The sequence below is a fragment of the Triturus cristatus genome, chromosome 11 (assembly GCF_964204655.1).
Source record: "Triturus cristatus chromosome 11, aTriCri1.1, whole genome shotgun sequence".
Lineage (NCBI taxonomy): Eukaryota > Metazoa > Chordata > Amphibia > Caudata > Salamandridae > Triturus > Triturus cristatus.
In genome coordinates, this window is record NC_140594.1 from 122,449,457 (window position 1) to 122,474,274 (window position 24,818).

General features: G+C 47.6%; 1 protein-coding gene across 2 annotated transcripts in view; it reads right to left on the minus strand.

Moving 5' to 3' along the window:
* The window catches only part of SFI1 (SFI1 centrin binding protein), a 531,261-nt gene that overhangs the window by 41,917 nt on the left and 464,526 nt on the right, over nucleotides 1-24,818 (minus strand). For both annotated transcript variants that reach the window (XM_085635878.1, XM_085635877.1), the window contains exon 30: nucleotides 4,472-4,583. In XM_085635878.1, coding sequence (XP_085492004.1) covers nucleotides 4,472-4,583 — 112 coding nt within the window. The remainder of the gene's footprint in view (nucleotides 1-4,471; nucleotides 4,584-24,818) is intronic.

The window sequence follows — 24,818 nt, forward strand, 5'->3', positions numbered from 1 at the left end:
AGTCTTGAGAGTCAGAAGACGAAGAGGACAGTTATGAAGTGGCTCAAAAGGAGCGCACATCAGATGGGTTAACACCAGATTCAAGTCCCACTGAGGCATTACAAAGGGGACAGGAGGAAATATGTGAGTAATGCCTTTTAAGAATCTATTTACAACAGGGGACTTGAAAAGAGAAGGCTGATCAGGAAGCCGTAAGAAGGCAGAAACAGCTGAAAGAGATCCCCTGATGGTGCCCAGAGCAGAGCCCTGCTGGGCCAGGGCAAGAAGAAAGAGGAGAACCTCAGAAAGAGGGGCGGAAAGGGGATCCACGGCCTTTGCTGTGCACCACGTCACAAATTTGTTCCACCTGCAGGCGTATACCGTTTTAGAGGAGGGATGCCTGGCTGCCAGAATGACATCACAGACTTCAGGAGGCAAGTCAAATGGCATCAACTGCCGCCACTCAATCTCCACGCATGGAGGTGGAGGCTGGACAGGTTCGGGTGGAGGACCGTCCCCGGCTGCTGCGACAGAAGGTCCTCCTGAAGAGGCAGTCGAATCGGGGGATCGATTGACAGACTGAGTAGCTCGGGATACCAGTATCTTCGTGCCCAATCCGGAGCCACAGGGGTGACTTGGGCCCGGTCGCGCCTGATCTTCTTCAGCACTCTGGGCAGAAGTGGTATAGGCGGAAAGGCGTATAACAGACCGCAACTCCACTCGCGTCGAAAAGCGTCTCCGAGCGAGTGCCGCCTTGGAAATTCCAACGCGCAGAACTGATGACATTGCGCGTTCTCTTCGGTGGCTAATAGATCTAACCATGGCTCTCCTCACTGCCGAAAGAGGCCTTGCGCCACGTCCCAGTTCAGATGCCATTTGTGATCCATCATGCACCGGCGGCTGAGTTCGTCCGCCCTGGCGTTCAGAGAGCCCACCAGGTGTTGAACCACCAGGGTGATGCCCTGATGTTCCAGCCATGTCCAGAGGTGCAGAGCTTCCTGACAAAGGGTCCATGACCCCACCCCGCCCTGTTTGTTGCAATACCACATGGTGGTGGTGTTGTCCGTGAACACCTGCACTACACTTTCCCGGACAGAAGGAAGGAATGCCTTCAGTGCAAGCCGGATCGCCCGCAGCTCCAATAGGTTGATATAGAGCCGGGACTCCGCCGGAGACTAGAAGCCTCTGATCTCCGCCTCTCCCATGTGGCCCCCCAATCCCAGGAGGGATGCATCCGTCACCACTACATGCTCCTGTTGGGGTAGGGAGAGGGATCTGTCACTGACCCAATCGCGGTCCGCGAGCCACCACTGCAACTGTCTTGCAGTGCCCTCCAAGATCAGGACGTAGTCGGACAGGTTGCCCTGATGTCGAGCCCACTGGAACTTCAGGTCTCACTGCAGAGCCCGCATCCGCCACCTGGCGTGATGTACCAGCAGGATGCAGGAGGCCATCAGACCCAGCAGCCGTAGGGCCATCCTTACTGAAACTCGGGATAAAGGCTGAAAGATCGGAATCAGAGCCTGAATATCTCGAACCCGCTGTTCGAGAGGATAGACCGGAAACTGCGCCGAGTCCAGAACCGCTCCGATGAAGAGGAGCTTCTGGGAGGGACTCAGATGTGACTGCGGCTCGTTGATGGAGAACCCCAGCGAATGCAGGAGGTCGGCCGTAGTCTGGAGGTGGGAGACGACTGTTCGGGGTGAGCCCGCCTTCAACAACCAGTCGTCAAGATAGGGGAAGACTGGAACCCCTAGTCTGTGCAGATGAGCTGCGACCACCGCCATCACTTTCGTGAACACCCGAGGGGCACTGGTGAGGCCGAAGGGGAGCACGGTAAACTGAAAGTGCTCGTGGCCTACCGTGAACTGCAGGTAACGTTGGTGGGCCGGCAGAACGGGGATGTGAAAATAAGCGTCCTGCAAGTCCAACGCTACCATCCAGTCTCCAGGGTCTAGGACAGCCAGAACCTGAGCTAAAGTCAGCATCTTGAACTTCTCCTTCTGGAGGAAGGCGTTGACGCTCCTGATGTCAAAGATAGGGTGTAGGCCCACTTTGCCCTTCTTGGGAATCAGAAAGTAGTGGGAGTAACAACTCCGTCCTACTTCTGGGCCAGGAACGGGCTCGATGGCCCCCTTGGCCAAGAGGGCCGTAACTTCCTCCTGCAGAAGTCGCAAGTGAAACCCCGACATGCGGTGGTACTGCGGTGGCATGGCTGGAGGGGTCGCCTTGAAGGGGAGGGAGTAGCCCCTTCGGATGATTTGCAGCACCCACCTGTCCGAAGTGATGGTACGCCAGTGGAGCAGGTGATCGCGAACTCTGCCTCCCACTGGCGTGGAATGGGCCTGAAAGCTCGGACTAGGAAGGCTTTGAGGCAGATACTGCGGGAGCAGATGTGGACTGACCGGCTCTCTATCCCCCTGATCCGCCACGGCGTAATCCACATCCGCGACCGCGTTGAGACTGGATCTGCAGCCTGTGGCTGGACGAACGTGCGGGGGCACCCCTTCCTTGGCTACGAAAGGGCCGAAAAGTGGAAGGTTGCTGGCGCTGGGACGAGAGGCCCACGGACTTGGCCGTAGCCCTGGAGTCCTTAAAGCGCTCCAGCGCGCTATCCGCTTTGTCGCCAAAAAGGCGACGGCCATCAAAGGGCATGTCCAGGAGGGTGCTCTGGACATCCCCTGAAAAGTTTGTGGACCTCAGCCAGACGGGACGATGAATCGCCACCGTCGTTGCAATCGCTCTACCCAGCGAGTCCGTGGTGTCAAGTCCACATCGAATGGAGTACCGTGCTGCGTCCCGTCCCTCAGCAAGAGCCTGGGCAAGCCGTGTCCTGGCATCCTCCGGACTCTGGGGCAGCACGTCCGCCACTGTATCCCAAAAAGAGTGGGTGTAACGGTCCAAAAGGCACGCGGTATTAATGGACCGCAACCCCAGACTGAGGGAGGAAAACAGCTTCTTTCCAACCTTTTGGATTCCCGATCCGGAGGTGCGGACAGGAAGGCGGTTTGGGACGTAGAGGTCTGGATAACCAGACTCTCAGGGGTGGGGTGTACTGACAGAAAGCTGGGGTCGCTCGGAGCAGGGTGGTGGTGCCAGGCCACGTTCCGATCCACAGGAGAGACTGTGGAGGGCTTGGACTAAGTGCCCATCAGAACGTCGGTGAGGGCCTCAATATACTGCAGTAGAGGCTCCGAAGAGCTTACCGGCGGTTAAAGCACCTCAGTGAGGAGGCTAGTCCTCACGGCCGCTGCAGGGAGCTCCAGGTGTAGGTCCTGGGCCGCCCTGCGCAGCCCCACAGAATAGGTCGCACCCTCCTCCGTAGGCACGGAAGGAGGAAAGATGAAGCCAGTGTCAGGCGAAGTGTCGAGACCACTGGCATCCCCCAGCTCGTCTGCCCAGTCCTGACTTAACTGGCACTGCTGTGCCAGAGGGTCCTCAGACCCCTCCCAGTCCTCCCCTTAATCCGTCTCCTGTTAAACAGGTAGAAAGGACGGAGCCGGGTCATAGATAAAATGCTCACCCATCGACGCTGGAGACAATTTTAAAGTAATCCAATAACGATTGGGAGTACAGCCTGTCACATATATTTCCTGTCCTTTCCGAAATAGATGCGACTTTGACAGAACTGCTCTGTGGTCCCCCACACATCGGCAGGACTTTTCATTGCTTATGATTATCAGTGGAGATCCCCAGAGAGAAAAATGTATTGTTCTACATGAATGAAATTGAACTCATTATAGGCAAACCAATCGTGGATTCCTGTATGGAATAAGGTGATGAAGATGTTATTGAGTGAACTGTACACACGTGATGAGTTGACTGGCAGGAATTGATTCCTAATCTCTATGGGATACTTATGAGTTGATCTACGTATATTAATATTTGGTTTCTGAGATGTCTGATATCTGTATAGAATTAATTGGGAGGATTCATTCATGTGATATGAAGTGGAGCCTATGTATGGTTCAGATTTCTTTAATTGTTTCTATTTTTAATTTTTTCAATTTGCACGAATTCCATTGTACCATTAACAGTAATGACACTGGTACACTAATTAAGTTCAAATCTCTATTTTTTAACATTAGGAGATTGTGTAATCACTGTATTGTACACTGTATGAATTTCCATGAGTACGGAGATCTATTGGTGCCATTTTTTGCTTTCTCTATGGTTATATAGTCTGTACCTAATTTTTATGATTTCCTTACCAACACTCACTATTTCTTTCAACGGGGTAATCGGGCTTTCACTTGAGTAAGGCTGTGATAGCCGAAACACATTGTCCTTCGTATCATGAATACATTAGAACCACCATGGAGGTTATATATAAAACCAGATTAATTTAAATACAGACACTGGCAGGAAAAACTCACCACTAAATCAGAGGGTTAAAGGAGCTAACAGAGTTACAAGTATTAATGCAGCTCAGTTGTCCGCTACTAGAGCTTGGGCAGGGACCACCAACAAACATTTAGTTCTATCATGTTACCTGCTGCAGTTCCTTTTGCACCTGATGGACTTCTGCTTGCTCCTCCACCTCCAAGCCTTCAGGGCTGGTCTCTAGCCACCTGCGGAGAATGTCAGCTTGTCTGCGCCATGATCTGTGGAGAATGAATTAATGTATCCAATGAAGAACTACCTTGGCAAGAACAGCCTTTAAATGAGCACAAGAAAGACACTTTCTTGATGCTTAACACAACCAAAAGAACAAGGTAAACTTAGCAAACACAACCTGTCAAAGTGTGAAGAAGGGAGCATACCAAGCTTAACTACAGGTCACTATTGTTAGAAACCCAGTGGGAAGCACGTACTGAGCTCCGCAGGAGAGAGGGTTGTGCTAGGAAAAACTATTGCATGTAAACAAGTCTATCCTCCACCAACTGACTTGCTAAACATTACTGGTTTGCAACGGAATAGGGAGGTGTAGCAATCACAACAGTACACAGGATTTTCGAAGTTAAACAAGTTACTAACCTCCGGTATTGCTCTTTCTGGTGGATACCCTATCTAACCTCAGATTCCTCACCTTGTGAATACCTCCAGGCGCCAGACTGAATCCAGAGATTTGTTTCCACAGCAATTCCTTCGAGCGCCTGTAGGTGGTATCGTGCGGCTCTGCATTTGGACCATCCCGCACGAAAGGGACGTCAGGGTCACAATATAACCTCCAGCATAAAGGATCAGTGTCTTTATGATATCGGTCTGTGCAGTTGTACGCCGACCAGTCAGTAATTTAGATTATGTCCGTGTGCAGATCTCTGATTGGAACCTTTTTAGTATGGATTAGAGGAATCCATTCCACAGAAACGGTAAGAAGGGTGAGTCGGTGAGGAATTTGTGATTAGACAGAGTATTCTCCAGACAAAGCGTTAACGAAGGTAAGAAACTGTTCTTCTGACTGATATTTCTGACCGCAGGATCTTTACCTTGTGAACAGATACCAAACCAGTACCTGGAATGGCTCAGACCAAAAAATCCTACAGGACTAAATAGGCAAAGTGCCCTTCCAACAAAACTTGGCAATCCAGGCAGTAGCGCTTTGTGAATTTGGGAACTGATACCCACATTACAGCCTGGCAGATGTCTAAAACAAGCACTCAGCACGTCAAAATAGAGGTAGCAGCTTTGTCTATGGTGGAATGAGCCCACAGCCCTTCTGGAGGCTATTTCCCCGCCAATTCATAGAAGATCTTAGCACAAAGGACAAAACACCTGGAGATGGTCCATTCCAGTACTACCTTTCCTTTCTTTGCTCCAGAGAGCCCAATGAAGACTTAATCATTCACCCTTTGTCCCTGATGTGATCAGTGTAGAAGCTCAGAGTTCTTCAGGTATAAGTAATCTAGACTTTCCTCCTCCTTGGACTGAAGAGGAGAGGCAAAGAATACCAGCATGGTAATAGACTACCCAATGTGGAAGAGTGTGGTAACTTTTGGAAGAAAAACTGCTTTAGTCAGTAGCACTAGCATTTCTGATAAGAAAGAGGCCTAGGATTGTTGTACAGAAAGCGCCTGTAGCTCACTCCTGTGACACACTTACGTGATCGCTATGAGGAACAATGTGTTTAGGGTCAGTAGTCCCAGAGGGCAACTGTGCATTGTTTGAAATGGGGTGTACATAAGAAATGTGAGAACCAAATTGATATTGGCTTGAGGCATAACAAAACAGGAATGACTATTCAGCTAACCGCTGAAAGGCTGATAAGGCTGCTATATAACATTAAATGTTCGAAAAGGTAGAAAAGAAGGACATCAGATAGCTGAGCTAGCAGAGGCTAGATGTGCCTAGAAGCACACTGTGCAAAAATATCCCAGCATCATAGTTACTACTTTGGGAGGATGATCAAAGCAGATAGCTGTTGCCGCTCAATCTCAAAGCATAGAAGTGTATGTTGTGCAAGAAAAGGTACAGGACACTTCCATGCTGCTGCGACAGTGAGTAAAATAAACAAGTTACGCATGGAGGGAGGGAGGTTGCTTAGCTCTGACACACCTCTGCCATAACACAGACCCTCTCACCTTTGACAACTGCAGAAGAGACTATGGTCTGGAGAACATGGAGCGCTACCACGACACTCAACTGTTTCACTGGGCTCTCACCCCACAGGTACGGGAGGCGGCCACCCGCCCTCTCAAGAAATTTGAGATTTTCATTTCAAAAGCGACTACCATGAAAGGGGTAATCTCATTCATATATAACTACCTACTCACCACTACTCTCTCCCAACAGCCACGCTACATGCACATGTGGGAGGGCTTACTTCAACGGGACATCTCAGATGGGAAATGGTCGCGGCTATGGACTGACATCGCGAGACACAATCATTCCATAGAGTTGCGGGAAGCCCATCTCAAAACTATGATGGATTGGTACCTTCACCCCTCCAAGCTCAAACAGATCTTCCCTTCCACCTCTGATCGCTGCTGGAGGGGATGCGGGTTACTAGGCGACTTCAAACATATATGGTGGTACTACCCTACTATACGCCCCTTCTGGGAAGAGATTCTAACACATATCAAAGACATGCTAGGCTACCCCATCCCGACTTCCATGGGGGAGACACTTTTAGGGCTCTGTGACCCAGCCCTTGAACACCAGACTCGAGCTGACAAAGCAATCATGTGGTTATGTTTAGGTGCGGCCAAGGTAACCATAGCGGCCATTTGGAAACGGAAAGAAGCCCTGGCAATTTCCCTTTGGCATTCTCGCTTATGGAAGTTGCACAGCCTTGAAAGAATGTCTGATATCTTCCGGAACAACTACAAGAACTTTGAATATAAATGGGGTCCACTGGTTACCTACCTCTCGCGGGGTCTGCCCCTGGCCGTCTGTCCTCCTTCTGTCAGAGAAATGCATCTCTTTCAATTTTGAACCATCTACGATTACTCATAGTCGAGAACGCCAGTGCGAGTGAGCCACCACCATCAATTGTGTGGGGGGGGGGGGGGAAATGGATCGGGCCTCTATAATGTTAGAAGCTGTACCTTCTATGTTGGCACTAACCTATGAGATTGAGGCCGGGACATTAGCTATGTACTATACCTGTGCTCAAACCCGTATTACGCGTCCTCTTTACGAGCTCACTGCGATAAGCGATGTGATGGCAATATTTTGGTTGATGTAATGGAAAAAGTTTCAATAAACATAAGTTTGGGGGAAAAAAAAAGAAAAAGAAAAAAGGTACTTACCTGTACACTGCGGTTCTCCAGTATTGATATCTTTCATAGATTCACATGCTTGAATCTTCCCTGTCGTCATGGTGGGAGTCTCACGCTAGTTAGATAAGCAGTGCAATAGAAGTACATTAGAGTCCATTAAGAAAGGAAACTTTAATACCCATCAGTATCTTTATATAGGTCTAAATTTTGACCAAAGGCGAGCACCATAACTCAGATTTCTTGCACAAGTGTGTTCATGTGAATAGTCGCATGAGGTAAGATGTGGCAAGCCTAAATGGGGAGGAGGGAGGGCTGCATGTGAATCTATGAAAGATATCAATACTGGAGAACCACAGTGTACAAGTAAGTTTCTTGTTTTTTCTCCAGTACTGAATCTTTCATAGACTCAAATGCTTGAATCAAAGTAGTTAGCAGTACAATTCTTTTAATCACCGTGATTAGGCGTAGACACCTCTGTATGCATTATAAATATACTGTGACAAGAATCAAGAACAAAATAAATATCTTAATAAAAATATATGAACATATATATATATGTACACACACACACACACACACATATATATATATATATATATATATATACATATATATATATATATATTACCTACTGGCGGTCGCCAGTAGGTAGTTATAGTTAGGACCGTGTTTCCATAGGAAATCCGCAACATTCTATTTTGAAAAACTTTGGCGCCGATTGACGAATCCTGGCGAAATTTTCAAAATGGGTGGGGCGCTCCGCTCTGCTCCTATCCTGAAAGTCTTGGGGGGATTCGTCAAGCGGGGGCTGAGAAAAAGGGGGGGTCCCAAAACGTGTTTTCCCCATGCATTTTTCCATAGGACCTTTAGTCCAAGCTACAGCCCGAACGGCTGAACAGAATTACTTGAAATTTGGCAGAGAGGTAGTCCTCAGGTCAGGGATGTGCCTTTTGTAGGTCTGGTGTAAATGTGTTCAGTATTTGCTGAGAAAATAGCATTTAAATCAATATATATAGCTATAAGCGCTCTCCGAGTGCGTACGGTAAGCTTACCGTACGCGCACGGTGCCGTGCGCGAGCTTAATTCTGATTGGTGGTTACATGACTGTAAACATTCAAATCGGTCGAAATCAGGAAGTGTCGGCCGCCATTTTGTGTGTCTCACAATGATAAACAAAGGAGGAGAACGTGGAAAGGGGGCAACGAAGAGAGTTGCAGACCCCCTAGCGTTTGTGAGGGGGTCCAAGAAGGTCACAAAAGTATGAAAAATACATTTAAATTTTTTTTTTAAAAATCGCGGGGTGCGTGTACGGTAAGCTTACCGTACGCGTACGACAGAAAAAAAAAAATAAAAAAAATAGAAGTAAAAAACAAATTTAAGTGTTTAGATATTAGAGGGTTCTAAAAAGAGCCGTTGTGTTTATGAAGTGTTTTTCGGTACCTACAAGTAAGTACCGATGCAGAGTCTAAAGTTCAAGAGGAAGACTCTGTTGCCTTCATCAGTGAAATGTACACCGTCTCCTCTATAAATGCCTTGCATGTTGTAACGCAAGTTGTTGTGGTATATAGAACCCATACCATTGTCTCTGAGGAAAGCAGAAATAGATTTGTTGACGTGCTTTCTTGCTTTGTCAATCTGCGGACAAAATTGGTTGGACCAGTTCCACTTTTGCCTTTGGCATATGTTAGAATATACAAAGGCAGATTGAGGAAAAAGCGACATCAATTGCACAAAGGTGTCCTTAATAAGCATTTCCAGACCTACCCCATAACTTAGCATTTAAAAAACCGTACAAATTCACTGAAAAAACCATAGGTTTCACACACGTTATAGTTACGAATTAGCATTTAAAAAACCTTGCAAATTCACTTAAAAAACCATAGGTTTCACACATGTTATAGTTAGCTGGACATTTCACTCGTAAAAAACCAATGAAATTCCCCCGTTATAGTTAGTGCAGGCAACTATAACTCACGCGACCGCAATCCTCTGCTGATGACGTCAGATATTACATCACTGATTACATATGTGTCTTTCTGAAAAATAAATATTTGTAATATATGTATAGCTAAAGATTAATGGAAGAAGACATGGGTAAATAGGTGTCTAAATACAGTGATGTAATATCTGACGTCATCAGCAGAGGATTGCGGTCGCGTGAGTTATAGTTGCCTGCACTAACTATAACGGGGGAATTTCATTGGTTTTTTACAAGTGAAATGTCCAGCTAACTATAACATGTGTGAAACCTATGGTTTTTTAAGTGAATTTGCAAGGTTTTTTAAATGCTAATTCGTAACTATAACGTGTGTGAAACCTATGGTTTTTTCAATGAATATATATATATATATATATTCACTGAAAAAACCATAGGTTTCACACATGTTATAGTTAGTGGAAATTTTACTGATAAAAAACCAATGAAATTCCCCCGTTATAGTTAGTGCAGGCAACTATAACTCACGCGACCGCAATCCTCTGCTGATGCTAATACTGTATTTAGACACTTATTTGCCCATGTCTTCTTCCATACATTTTTAGCTATACATATATTACAAATATTTTTTTTTCATAAAGACACATATGTCATCAGCAGAAGATTGCGGTCGCGTGAGTTATAGTTGCCTGCACTAACTATAACGGGGGAATTTCATTGGTTATTTATCAGTAAAATTTCCACTAACTATAACATGTGTGAAACCTATGGTTTTTTCAGTGAATTTGCAAGGTTTTTTAAATGCTAATTCCTAACTATAACGTGTGTGAAACCTATGGTTTTTTCAGTGAATTTGTACGGTTTTTTAAATGCTAAGTTACTTTACGCCATTCGTGGCGTGCGCGCCCACTTAACGCAGTTCGTTCCGTGCGCGCACGGTGCGCTTCGCGCACCGTGCGCGCACAGTGAGCACGCGGTGCGCTTCGCGCACCGCGCGCCCACTTTACGCAGTTAGTGCCGTGCACGCACGGTGGGCACGCGGTGCGATGACAAAGCAAGAAAGCACGTCAACAAATCTGTTTCTGCTTTCCTCCGTGACTATGGTATGGGTGCCATTTACCACAACAACTTGCGTTATGACATGCAAGACATTTATAGAGGAGATGGTGTGCACTTCAATGATGAAGGGAACAGAGTCTTCCTCTTGAACCTTAGACTCTGCATCGGTACTTACTTGTAGGTACCACTAAAAAATCATTTCATAAACACAACGGCTCTTTTTAGAGCCCCCTAATATCTAAACACTTAAATCTGATTTTCATTTTTTTTTTTTTTTTTTCTACCGTACGCTTACCGTAAGCTTACCGTACGCGTACCCCGTGATTTTTTTTAAAATCAATAAATGTTTTTTTGTACTTTTCTGTCCTTCTTTGACCCCCTTACAAATGTTAGGGGGTCTGTAACTCTCCTCATTGCCCCCTTTCCTTGTTTTCACTCTTTTTTTTCAGAGTGAAATACACAAAATGGCGGCCGCCGCTTCCTGGTTTCGGCCGATTCGAATGTTTACTAAGATCTAAGAGCCAATCAGAATCGCGCTCGCGCACGCCACCGTACGCTTACCGTAAGCGTACGGTAAGCGTACCGTAAGCGGGCTCAGATATATATATTGATTTAAAGGCTATTTTCTCAGAATCTACTGAACAGATTTACACCAAACCTACAAAAGGCACTTCCTTGACCTAGGGACTACCTCTGTGCCAAATTTTGAGTAATTCTGTTCAGCCGTTCGGGCTGTAGCTCGTTCTAAAGGTCCTATGGAAAAATGCATGGGAAAAACGCGTTTTGGGACCCCCCTTTTATCTCAGCCCCCGCTTGACGGATCCCCCCGAGACTTTCAGGGTAGGAGCGGAGCGTAGCGCCCCACCTATTTTGAGAAATTCGCGAGGATTCGTCGACCGGCGCCAAAGTTATTCAAAATAGAATGTTGAGGTTTTCCTATGGAAACGTGGTCCTAACTATAACTACCTACTGGCGACCGCCAGTAGGTAATATATATATATATATATATATATATATATATACATATTCACTGGAAAAAACATAGGTTTTACAGACGTTATAGTTAGGAATTAGCATTTAAAAAAGCTTTGAAATTCACTACAAAAAAACATAGGTTTCAGGGACGTTATAGTTAGTTGGACATTTGACTCATAAAACCAGAGAAATTCGCCTGTGATAGTAAGTTGAGCTAACTATAACTCGCGCGCCCGCAATGCACTGCTGATGATGTCACATATTACATCGCTCAGGACATGGTCAGTGACATCACTGATGACATCTCAAATGACATCACTGATGACATCATCCAGTGAATGTGTGTTTCTGTAAAGTTTAAATATTTTTCATATATATCTATGCCAAGGTGTATTGAAGAATGAATGCATTTAAAAGTGCCTGAAGGGATTATTTAGAAGGTGCGTGACTGACTGTATAAGTGAGTGATTGAACATATCTTACTGAATGCATGGGTTAGTGACTACACTGTGTGGAAGTCTGTATTAGTCTCTCAGTTGGTGTGTAAGCAACTGCATGGGTGGCTGAATAGCTACATGAGTACCTATATGGGTTATTGTTTTGTTGTCTGAGTATCTGTATGCGTCCCTGAGTGTCTGTATGGGTGGGTGGGGGGTGTATGACTCTGTGCATAGATGTCTGAGTGGGTGATTTCACTGGTTGTATGGATTCAAAAGCGCATCTGGGAAGGGCTGTATGGATGAGCTACTGTGTGTATGGGTGTGTTGGTTAGTGAATGAATGTCTCAGTGGTATATGCGTGACTAACTACAGATGTTTAAAGGCACTATATGTGAGTGTTGGACTATATAAATGACTATACATGGGAGTAAATTATTTGAAGAGTTCGTGTATAAATGAGTGTCTGCTCGTATCAGTAATTGTATAAGACAGTAAATATGTGTTAGTATCTTTATAAATAAGTGATATGGTGTGTCAATAAATAACGGACTTGGTGTGTATAACTGTATACATGAGTAAATGGACATGTGATTGATTCTTTGCATTACTGACTAGGTGTGTGAGTAACTATGGATGAGCGGCGGAGTGTGACTGCATGTATAGATGTATGAGTGCATATTATACTACTGTATTGATGAGTAACTACATGTATAAGTGACTGGATGTGTGTGTAGACCTAGGAAACAGTGAGTGGTATGTAGTATTTGGCATTGTTGTGTGTATAGTTTCAAAAATTGTAGTCTGCATTTTAGAATGGGTGTATCAAAGTTTACATTAGGGCATCAGTATGTGCTTCAGATTAGCACACGGATGAGGTCATCAGTGATGTCATCAGTTATGTCATCAGTGATGTCATCAGTGACGTCACTGACCATGTCATGAGTGATGTAATATGTGACATCATCAGCAGTGCATTGCGGGTGCGCGACTTATAGTTAGCTCAACTAACTATAACAGGCGAATTTCTCTGGTTTTATATGAGTCAAATGTCCGCCTAACTATAATATCCCTGAAACCTATGTTTTTTTTAGTGAATTTCAAAGGTTTTTTAAATGCTAATTCCTAACTATAACGTCTGTAAAATCTATGGTTCTTTCAGTGAATTTCAAAGGTTTTTTAAATTTAATTTTATATTTTAATGTTTATAAAACCTAATTTTTTTTGGGGGGTAATATTCTGGAACTCTATTATACTTCTTTTTTTTAACTTTAAAAATTAAGTAATGTTTTATATCTTCCCCAAAAAATATGTATATCTTTCTTTTTTTTTTAGAAAACTGCACTCCCATACCAGTAGTGTACCAAGCTCCTTCACCACGTGAATCCTATCCGCCATATTGCTAAACTCGTAAAGGATGCGCATTTCGTATCCGACGGATTCGTGGCACCGCGTCCCGCATAAAATCATATACGTATGAGTTTGCGCCAGCTGCTACATAGGTATCCGACGGGTACGCAGTACCAAGCCACGCGTTACATCATGTACGTATGGGGTCGCGCCCGCTGTGCGTTGCGTATGCGACGAGTGCACACTGCCAGGCCCTGTGTTACATCATAGACGTATGGTGTCGCGCTGGGTACGCCATTCCCTCGTTTTCTTTTACGTCTCAAAACTATATCTAAATAACTTTAAACTGTATATGAGAGCAAGCGATAATCAAAAATATTTTAAACATTTATATATTTCTAACTGTAATAAACTTATATTATGATAAATATATTTTCTCAAAATCTTGTCGGGTGCGGCCTCCTCGCACCCGTGATGCGCGATTGCCATGTGACCTTAAAAAAAAGCATTTGATTAGTTCATAACATTTCCCATTGTAACAGTTGGAGGACACCACCCATTTTAGTCATTCTCTCTACAGCGTTTGATGAGACACACCCCTTCTGCTTAGAGAGCTTTTTTGAAAAGTGTTTTGCTGTGTACACATCTTCTACTACACACAACATGCAACGATCATCTTGATCAATATTCATGGTCTGTACATTAGCCTTCCACGTGTGATGGCCATGCATCTCAAACGTTACATCAAAAATCAAATGTGTGTTACACGATGCCCCTGGTGTGCGTGTGTGCACATTATTGTGCTGCCTTTCGGCCTGGTATTGCTGGCCCGAAGGGGTATCATCAGCCACAGGCAGAGTGCACATCCTAGAACACATGCAACAAACAGTAATGTGTAGATTTGTGTTGCAGTATGCTCTGTTGTCAGGCTTTACCAGTATAGTAGTGTGTCATATGTTAGACTTTCAGATTCACGTTTGGCATGCATTGCTTGACTATAATGAACGTTATCACTATTTATGATGTAGCCTCACTGCTGATCCTCCCTCCATCCGAGCACAATCACACGTGTGCGCTTCGCAATAGCAACACTTTCAATAATACCGCACACCATTGACATGAGTGTCTGCGCATATCCACAACCTTGACAACGACATGTGATGTTGGCCATTCAATGTTTTCTAAAAGCATCTCATTAGCGATCGTTGCCGCCCTCCCGGTACATGCTACATTAATGTAAACTGCAACAGAAACATACATAAGTACACTTCCTGGTCAGGCAGGAACTGAACAACACCCAGGTCCCCGGAACTATTATTCACACCCCTAAGCTCGCCTGGCGAACGCAAGCCAGCCCACTTTGCGTATGTATAAATAGGATAACGACGACGCCACATGTCCCAGTTCTTCTACACTGCCTCAGGTGATATGGCTGCATCCACCTCGCGTATCACAATGCACGATAAAAAAAAGGGATCCATAAGGCTTACACCATCGTCGCAATCAACACTGCACCTGAATTGTGAACACTGCTGCCCGTTGCGTTTGGACACACAACAATGACAGCAGGTGAGCAGTGGGGCCTTGGTGCACAGGGGCTGCAATTGAGCGCGATGCTGCGGGAGGGGTGGGGTGCATCAGCCTGGGTGCGCAGGTACAAACAAGCGATATTGCCCTGCTTAATAATGTGTTCTCTGACCTCATTCAGTCACATGTCTGCCCCACTTTAAGGACCTGCTGGACCGTACTGTAGGCCTGAGCCAGCGGGCAGCGCTGCCCTACAGACACATGTTGAGCGCAGTGCTGCAGGAGGGGTAGGGTGCATCAGCCTGTGTGCAAAGGTGCGAACAAGGATAAGTTACTTACCTGTAATCCTAGTTCTCTTCCAGGGGTATCCTCATAAAAGTAATAAGCAATGAATATTCCCGCCCATGTGCGGGGACCCCGGAAATAATAAAATTATATATGAAAAACACATATATATACAGCTCTGTATATGTATAAACATATATTATTTTTTCCAAGCAAATGCAGCCCCCATAGTAGGCTAGACAATGTAGATATAAATATCCAATAACACACCATAGGTAAAATAATACAACTAAATCTCTTTTCTTTCTTTTTTTTTTTAATGAGGTAAAAAATCATGAGAAAGAAAAGAAAACACTGTGCAAAACACAGATCCATAAAACATTGTTAGCCTGCAGGCTGCATTGCAATACAATACCATAGAGACTGAAAAGCCTTGTACAGGTAAAAACTGGCACCGCGCCTTTAAGGCAGCCCTGATTCCAATATCCCATCATGCCTCAGGGGTGACAGTTGGGTCAGTTGTTCTTTGCGGGACCGTAGTCCTAAACACAAAGATATACTTCTTCCATACTTAATAATACAGTCCTCATTTGCCTGGGGAGGCGGGTGGGTTGCTTATGACTTTGATGAGGATACCCCTGGAAGAGAACTAGGATTACAGGTAAGTAACTTATCCTTCTCTTCCAGGGGATCCTCATCAATAGTCATAAGCACTCAATAGAATAGCAAGCCCATCCTCCACCGCAGGCAAATGAGAACTGCACTATACATTGAAGATAGCAACCGAAATAATCAGTTGTTGAACAGATTCCTCAAGGAGGCTTGCCCTACTTGAGTGTCTGCTCTGGTGTCCGAGTCCAGACAATGTCTCGTGAATGTATGGACAGATCTCCAAGTAGCAGCTTTACAGATCTCGGAGAGTGGGACATTATTGAGAAATACAGCAGTAGCCGCTTTCCCTCGTGTGGAATGTGCCTTAGGTAGAGGCCACAACGGTTTCTGAGCTAATTGGTAAGCTAATTTAATGCTTGACACAATCCATCTGGCAATAGAACGTTTAGATGCTGCAAAACCTGTACGGACAGCACCATAGTTCACAAACAGTTGGTCAGACTTTTTGACAGCCTTAGTTCTATCTAAGTAAAATTTGAGAACTCGTTTAACATCCAAAGAATGCAACGCCCTCTCAGCTGGCGAGGAGGGATTGGGAAAGAAAGTTGGTAGTGAGATAGACAGATTCACATGAAAATCGGACACCACCTTAGGTAAAAATGAAGGATGAGTTCTCATCACCACCCTATTAAGGTGAAAAACCGTATAGGGTTCTTTTGAGCAGAGGGCCTGTATTTCACTCACCCTACGTGCTGAGGTGATATCTACCAAGAAGGCTGCTTTCCACGTAAGGTGCTGTAATGTAGCCTTATGTATGGGTTCGAAAGGTGGATCGCCAACAGACAGCTTGCCGCCTTCCTCGAGACGAACGGATCCCTCGACCCCTCGCAGTCTGGTTTCAGAGCCAACCACAGCACCGAGACCGCCCTCATCGCAGCCACCAACGACATCCGAGCCCTGCTCGACAACGGGGAAACAGCGGCACTCATCCTCCTGGACCTCTCCGCAGCGTTCGACACTGTCTGCCACCGCACCCTAGTCCAACGCCTCAGCAACACTGGCATCCAAGAGAAGGCACTGGAGTGGATCATCTCGTTCCTCGCCGGAAGAACACAGAGTCCGCCTCCGCCCGTTTCGATCTGAGGCCACCAAAGTCATCTGCGGCGTCCCGCAAGGATCATCACTCAGCCCCACCCTCTTCAACGTCTACATGAGACCTCTTGCTGCCATCGCACGCCAACACAACCTCAACATCATCTCCTATGCAGACGACACCCAGCTGATCCTCTCCCTCACCACGGACCCCGACACCGCCAGAACCAGCCTACACGAAGGGATGAAAGACGTCGCCGAGTGGATGAAGAACAGCAGCCTGAAACTGAACTCAGACAAGACGGAAGTCCTCATCCTGGGACCATCACCCTCCGTCTGGGACAACTCCTGGTGGCCCCCAGCCCTGGGCACCGCCCCCAAGCCAACAGACCACGCACGCAACCTGAGATTCATCCTGGACTCCTCCCTCTCGATGACCAGACAAGTCAACGCCGTCTCCTCATCATGCTTTCACACCCTTCGCATGCTTCGCAAGATCTTCCGATGGATCCCGACCGAAACAAGGAAGACGGTCAGCCAGGCCCTCGTCACCAGCAGACTGGACTACGGAAACACCCTCTACGCCGGAACCACAGCCAAGCTACAGAAAAGACTCCAACGCATCCAGAACGCCTCCGCCCGACTCATCCTGGACATCCCCCGACGCAGCCACATCTCCGGCCACCTGAGGGACCTGCACTGGCTCCCCGTCAACAAGAGGATCACGTTCAGACTCCTCACCCGCGCACACAAGTCTCTCCACGACCTGGGCCCCAAGTACCTCAACGACCGCCTGACCTTCTACACGCCCACCCGCCAGCTACGGTCTACTAGCCTTGCCCTCGCCGCCGTACCACGCATCCGAAGAGCCATTGCGGAGGCAGATCCTTCTCCTACCTGGCGGCCAAGACATGGAACTCCCTCCCCATCCACCTTCGGCTGACCCAGGACCACCTCGCCTTCAGGAGACAACTCAAGACCTGGCTGTTCGAGCAGTAGCGGACCCCTTCCCCCAAGTGCCCTGAGAGCCTTCCAGGTGAGTAGCGCGCAGCGCGCTATACAAGTGATATGATTGATTGATTGATTGACTCATAACCTTTGAAAGAACCAGATTCAGCTCCCAAGGAGGCGAGGGAGGCCTCACTGGGGGGTAAACCTTCTTGAGTCCCTGCAAAAAATCTTTTACCACTTGAGTCTTAAAGAATGATTGTTGAGATGGAGAGCGCCTATAGGCCGTAATGGCCGCCAGGTGCACTTTGATGGAGGAGAATTTTAACCCCACCCTGGCTAAGTGAAGCAGATAGAGTAATATCACTTCTTCTTGACATTTAGTAGGATTATGATGATTTTGAATACACCAAAAATAAAATCTCTTCCACTTACAGAAGTATGAATGTCTCGTAGAAGGCCTCCTAGCTTCCTTCAATATGGTCATACATTCCTGGGGAAGGTTTAAATGGCCATACTGGAGGTCTTCAGGAGCCATGCTGTTAAGCTCAGCGAGGGAAGGTTGGGATGGTAAATCCTCCCCTGCATCTTGGTTAGCAAGTCCGGCCTGCACGGCAGACGCTTGTGCGGCCGGATCGATAGGTGAAGGAGATCTGGATACCACCACTGCCTCGGCCAGTCCGGTGCTATTAGGATCATCTTGGTGTTCGAGCGTTGCAGCTTGGTCACCACTTTCGGGATTAGCGGGAGAGGAGGAAAGGCGTACACAAATGTCATTGATCAGTCGATCAAAAGGGCATTCCCCAGAGACCCTGGTCGATAGTACCTTGAGGCGAAGCCTCGGCATTTTGTGTTGTTTTCGTCCGCGAAGAGGTCTACCTGCGGACGGCCCCACTCCTCGAAAATGTCCTCTAGCACTTCGTCGTTGAGGACCCAGTCCTCTGGGTCTTGAAAATGTCGACTGAGTGAGTCCGCTTGAACGTTGAGCTCGCCTGGCAGGTGCACCGCCGTTATGGAAATGTTCCTTGCCAGGATCCATTGCCACAGGGATTGAGCCTCCAGCGAGAGCGTCCTGGAACAAGTACCTCCCTGCTTGTTCAGGTAGTACATTGTGGTGGTATTGTCCGTTTGTACTAGAATGGAACTCGTCCTGATTGAGGGCAGGAACGCTTTGAGGGCTAGGTGGACTGCCCTGAGCTCCAGCATGTTGATGTGATACAGCTGTTCGCTGCTGGACCAAAGCCCCCGAGTCTGTAGGGATCCCAAGTGTGCACCCCAACCCTGCAGCGATGCATCGGTGATCAACGTCTGACGGGGGTTCTTGATGAAAAGGAATCCCCACCTGAAGATTGAGTGGTTTTAACCACCACTTGATTGACTGCCTGGCCACTGATGAAAGACAGATTTTTTTCCTCCCACAGGGAATTCTTTTGGTTCAATTTGTCCTCCAGAACTTGTTGGAGAGGACGCATCCGCAATCTGGCGTTGGGCACTAGGAATATGCAAGATGCCATGGCCCCTAGCAGAGATGAAATCTGTCGCGCTGTAGACAGACTGTTGGCTATAATCTGCCTGCCTTTTTGGGCAAGGGATAACCGTCTCTCCTCCGAAGGAAACACTTTTCCTACTGCGGAGTCTATAATTGCTCCTAGGTAGTGAATCCTCTGCGTTGGTGTGAAGGTGGATTTCTTGTAGTTCACCCCGAGTCCCAATCGGTGGCACAAATTCAGGCAGCTTGTCAGCTGTGAGTTTACACTCTGAGGCGATGGACCTTTGAGTAACCAATCGTCTAGATAGGGATAGACGAAGACTCCTGCGCGCCTCAGTGCAGCCGCTACTACCGCCATGCATTTTGTAAACACTCGAGGAGCTGATTTCAGGCCAAATGGTAGAACCTTGAATTGGTAGTGAGAGGTCCCCACTATGAATCTTAGAAATTTCCGATGACTCTGGAAGATGGGAACATGAAAGTACGCGTCTTGCAGGTCCAGCGAGCACATCCAATCGCCTCGACGGAGATGTGGATATATTTGGTGAAGCGCAAGCATGCAAAACTTTTCCCTTCTTATATGCTTGTTGAGTGTTGGTAAGTCCAAGATGGGCCGGAACTCTGCTTTTGTATTTCTTTTTTGAATTAGAAAATATCTGGAGTAGACTCCTTTCCCTCTCTGCCCCCTGGGAACTCTTTCTATTGCTGATTGAGCAGAAGGTTCGCCACTTCTTCTCTTAGCATCTTGAGTTGATGAGATGAATGTACAGGGTGGATCGAGGGAGGGGGACTCCGGAAACGAAGCGAGTATCCATGACGCAGTATATTTAGAACCCACTTGTCTTTGGTGATGGATTGCCACTCTTGAAGATGTTGTGCAATACTTCCTCCCACTGGAGCGGTGGACGGCATTGGAGGAAGCGATCGCTCATTGCTTTCCTTGAGCCTTGTTTCCGCCGCTGGACTGGCGGTTATTTCCACGTCCCCTAGATGACCTGCGGGAATGAAATTGCTGCTTTTTCTGCCCTTGCTGGTCTTGATTTTTCTGCCAGTGAGGGGTTTGAACCCTCTGTTGATAGCTACGCGTGTCGGTTCCCCTACGACGACGGAATTCTTTTCATTTCTCTAGCCCCACGGCTTTCATGGTCTCGAGTTCTGATTTCATGCGAGCCATCTCGTCATCCGTAATTCTTGCTTGTGCTTTAGGCTTCAGAGCCGTTAGCCTTAGCCAAGATGATCTTCTGGCGGAAATCCCATGAGCATAAGAATGCGCTGCCAGCGTTGCTCCACCCGCTGCTGCACTTATCACCTGATTTGAGACTAGACTGCCCTCTTGCAATATCTCCTCAAAGTCCTTTCTATCTTCAGGAGGAACTTTTTCTATAAATCTTTGAAGAGAGTCCCAGAGTGATCTGTCGTAGCGCCCCAGAAGCGCAGAGGCACTGGCCACTTTTATGCTGGAGGGGCCGACCCACATACTCTTCTCCCCCAAGAGTCTTGTGTCTTACTTTCTTTATCCGGCGGCACTGTGGATGACAAAGCCACTGAGTGAGTTTTTCTGGCTGCAGCAGTGATCACAGAGACCGGTGGAGGGTCCGCCTTGAGAAAAAGAGGATCATCCGGGGCTGGACAATATTTTTTAAGTATTCGTGCCTGAGCTGATTTGATAGTAGCCGGCGTGAGGAAGATATCCATGACTGGTTTAAGCAACCCAGGGACCAGAGGCAACAGTGGACGAGACGCCGCTCGTTCGTGAAGGGTCTCGAAGATGACAGAGGAAGTGGTTTCCTGAACAGGCATTGGAATGTTCAATTTTACTGCTCCTCTGCACAAAACATCTTGGAAGGTGCTAATGTCATCCACTGGCGAAACTCTAGATGGTGGCGTATCTGAGAGTGTGGGTGAATAATCTCTTCTGGATGACTGGCTTGACGAAGAGGATGTAGGAGACCTACGTCGTCTTCTCTCCGATCCCACCGACTCTCTCCTGCGAGAGATGGACCTGGATCGTCTCCTGGGCGAACGTGAGCGCCGTTGATATTCACTTCCTCGAGAATGGGAACTTGCTGGTCTTAACGGTTGAGCCAGATTCCTCAACCTTGCTAAGGAAATACTAACCGCCTGTGCCATAGAAGTTTCCAGAGGCAGTACTCTGGTGGGGCTGTGACTCAGAGTATGACCCTCCTCCTGTCTTAATGGTCTCGTCGGCGTTCTCACTTGAGGGCTCTTTTCTATTGGAAGAGCTGGAGAGAAACTCCTCACCTCTGGCGATAAAGATCTTGAAATAGACAAAGGAGATCCTGAGCCTTCTGAGGCTGAAGGGGAAATTGAAATAGGTCGAGATGAACCATGTTCTGATGTGGTATAAATCAGTCTATGTGGAGATTTGCGTCTCGACACTGGTTTGAACGTCGATTGAATTTGTGACGTTTCGCGGTACTCCCCCGCGGAGGACCGTCTCGACGGCGATACGCCTATCACCGGAGATCTGGACTTCGACGCCGAGTGGATAACCGGCGATGTGTCCTGCCTCGACGTCGAGAGCATTGTCGTCGACGGAGGACTTGTCCTGGACGGAGGCCTAGAACCCAAAGGGGAACTTCGCCTCGACGTCAGTATCTTCTCCGACGTTTTGGAGACCTTTGACGACAGAGGCACCTGCCTCGACGTCGATCCCGACGGAGGCACCTGCCTCGACGTCGATCCCGACGGAGGCACCTGCCTCGACGTCGATCCCGACGGAGGCACCTTCCTCGACGTCGATCCCGACGGAGGCACTCGCCTCGACGTCGAGTGTTCCGACGAAGATCCTCGTCTCGACTGTGAGAAGTTGGCCTGATGTATGATGTCACTAGTTATAGTGTACACCTTATATCAGTCCAAATACCCTTATGGTGATCGGTTGTAAAGTCAACCTTATAGACCAGCTATCCTAGTGGTAGCATGGACAAGAGCAGTCTTAGGCTAAACTCTGAATGGCATGTGAAGCCAGCTGTGATACCATATATAATCCCTTGAATACCAAATGAAAGGACACCACAACAGATATATATATAAAATAAAGTGTATTTATTCTAAGCAAACCCTCAGCACTCTTTATGAGATTAGAGGTAAGTACAACACAGTCTTATTTATGCATACAGTAAGTCACACAGGTAAGTAATACAGTTAGGCCCTAGGGGCCACGCAAACCATATACTAAGTAAGTGGTATAAGAACCACTGTCACGGAAATAGAATAGGCCTAGGCCTAGGGAATCGCTGGGGCTACACTACACTAGCGTTAGTTAGGAAGTGGGAGGCCCACGGGATTCGTGTGCAGAGTGGAAACACTCACGCGTAATGCGTAAAAGTCAATAGCAATAGTACAGTTTAGAAAACGGTAGATTTAGGACACTTCCGGAGTAGCTAGGAAGTTGAGACTTGAAAACTAGACACTAGGATAGTCACTATGCTGATGAGCACCGGAGTACCCAAGTTACCTAGCCCACAGGCTGCGGGTGCATAGGGGTGAAGATGCGTCGTTTTCGTCGTCGACTCCTATGGATGCCTGAAGAAAGATGCTGACAGGCAGTCAGTGAAGAGTGTCCGGTGGATCCCAAGGCTGGGATCAAGAAGAGAAGAAACCTGCAAGCAGAAGGGACAGAGTCAAGGTCACTAGCCAGTGACCACGTGGAACCAGGAAGGAACCAGGCGATGTCGTGAAGATTGCAGGTGAAGGTGAAGCTTGTCGCTGCAGCCAGGAGGACCAGGAAGCGTCGAGGACGACCAGGACCAGGAGGCGAGCTGTCCCACGAAGGCTCTTGCTGTCGGCGGCTTCGAAGTTGGACTAGGACTCACCAAGCCTTGGCAAGCGGAACCCACGAAGAACGAAGGACTTGCTTCTGGTGCAGACCAGGAAGGTCTGGGGTGCTTCTTCTTTGCAGAGAAGCGGGAGCCAGTCTGGAGGAGCCAAACCAGCGCAGAAGATTTCAGGGTGCGTCGTCACAGAGGCCACTAGCCAGCGGGCAAGCAACCGGACAGACGCGGCAAGCAGGAAAATGCTGAAGAGCCCCACGCAGGACTCGTGGAGTGTGGGGGGCTGATCTTCGGTGCAGATGGTGCTTGGGGTTGGGGCTTCTCAATCCCCGGTGCACAACTTCGAGGGTACCTCAGAAGCTGCGCTGTAAGTTACTAGCCACTTTTTCCAGGTAGCCGGTCCCACGTCGCTCGTCGCCTCCACGGATCTCAGCTCTGCTGCAGATGTGGATGAGGGTCGGAGAAGTCTGGAAGTCAAGGCTCTGGTCGGGCTCTGCAGTCGGTTCCTCGTAGAGCGGTCGCAAAGCAAAGGGTAGTCTCTTGATGGTGCCTGTTTGCACAGGGTAGCCACTCCTTGGCTACAAGGGAGATTCTTCAGTCTTCTTCTTTCGTCGAATGTCGAAGGTCCAGAGTTTCTGTTCAGTTTTGCAGGTTCAGGATAATCTAATCTCTTGAGGCCCAACTCCCACTCTTATACTAATCTGGGGGGCTGGGATACCTGCTAGGTCACGCCCTATGGGTGGGACCTGGGAGGGGGTGGTTACACCCACTTCCCTTTGTCCAGTTTCGCGCCAGAGCTGGGGCTGGAGTGCCCCAGCGCCGGTTTGAACTGGACTATGCAAGGAACACCTTGTGTGCCCCAGGCATGTCTCATTCCTTTCAGCCCACCCTGCCCCAATACACTAAAGGCTGTCTGGGGAGGTGCTAGCACCTCCCCAAGCAGGAAACCTATTGTCCAGGCCTCCCTGGCTGGGATCACTCCCAGCTGCAGGAGGTCAGACTTGTGTCGTGGCAGCAGCATCCATTTTGTGATGCTGAGGCTTTGGTCAGAGGCTAACAGTTGAAGTATGATTTTAACATGTCTTTCCCTCTAGAAGGGGGGAATAATATTCTCATGTCCAGAAATGGCATGGGGGTATTATTCCCTAGTGTTAGACACCTTACACGACATGTTTTGATAAAGCCAAACCATAGTTACCATAACCGTCTAAGATTATAAGGCACTTTAAGAGTATATGGTAGGCTATATCATAGAACAGCTATAAGGACATGGTTCCGAAAGCTGCAGACAGGCTCAGCTCATGCTAGAGCACCATCTCACATGTTACCAAGCACTATGCCTCCAGGATTGTCAAGGCCTGCCATAGGAGTGACTGATAGGTACACATGTGTCTATATGTAAGTTAGGTATAGGAATACTACACCTAAGCAAGGGGTGATTACACGACCTTGCCCCAGCTGAGTGATCAGCCAGTTGTGTCAAAATGGAAGGCCAGGCCAGGGGTGGCATAATACATGCTGCAGCCCCTGGTAGGCCTAGGGTACACCTATGCCCTGGGTACCTAGGGTACACTGTACAGGGGCCAATAAGGTGATCCTATCCAAATGGGTTATGCACCTAAAGTACATAGTATTAATTTAGAGAGAGAACAGCAGGGCTGTGGGTCTGAT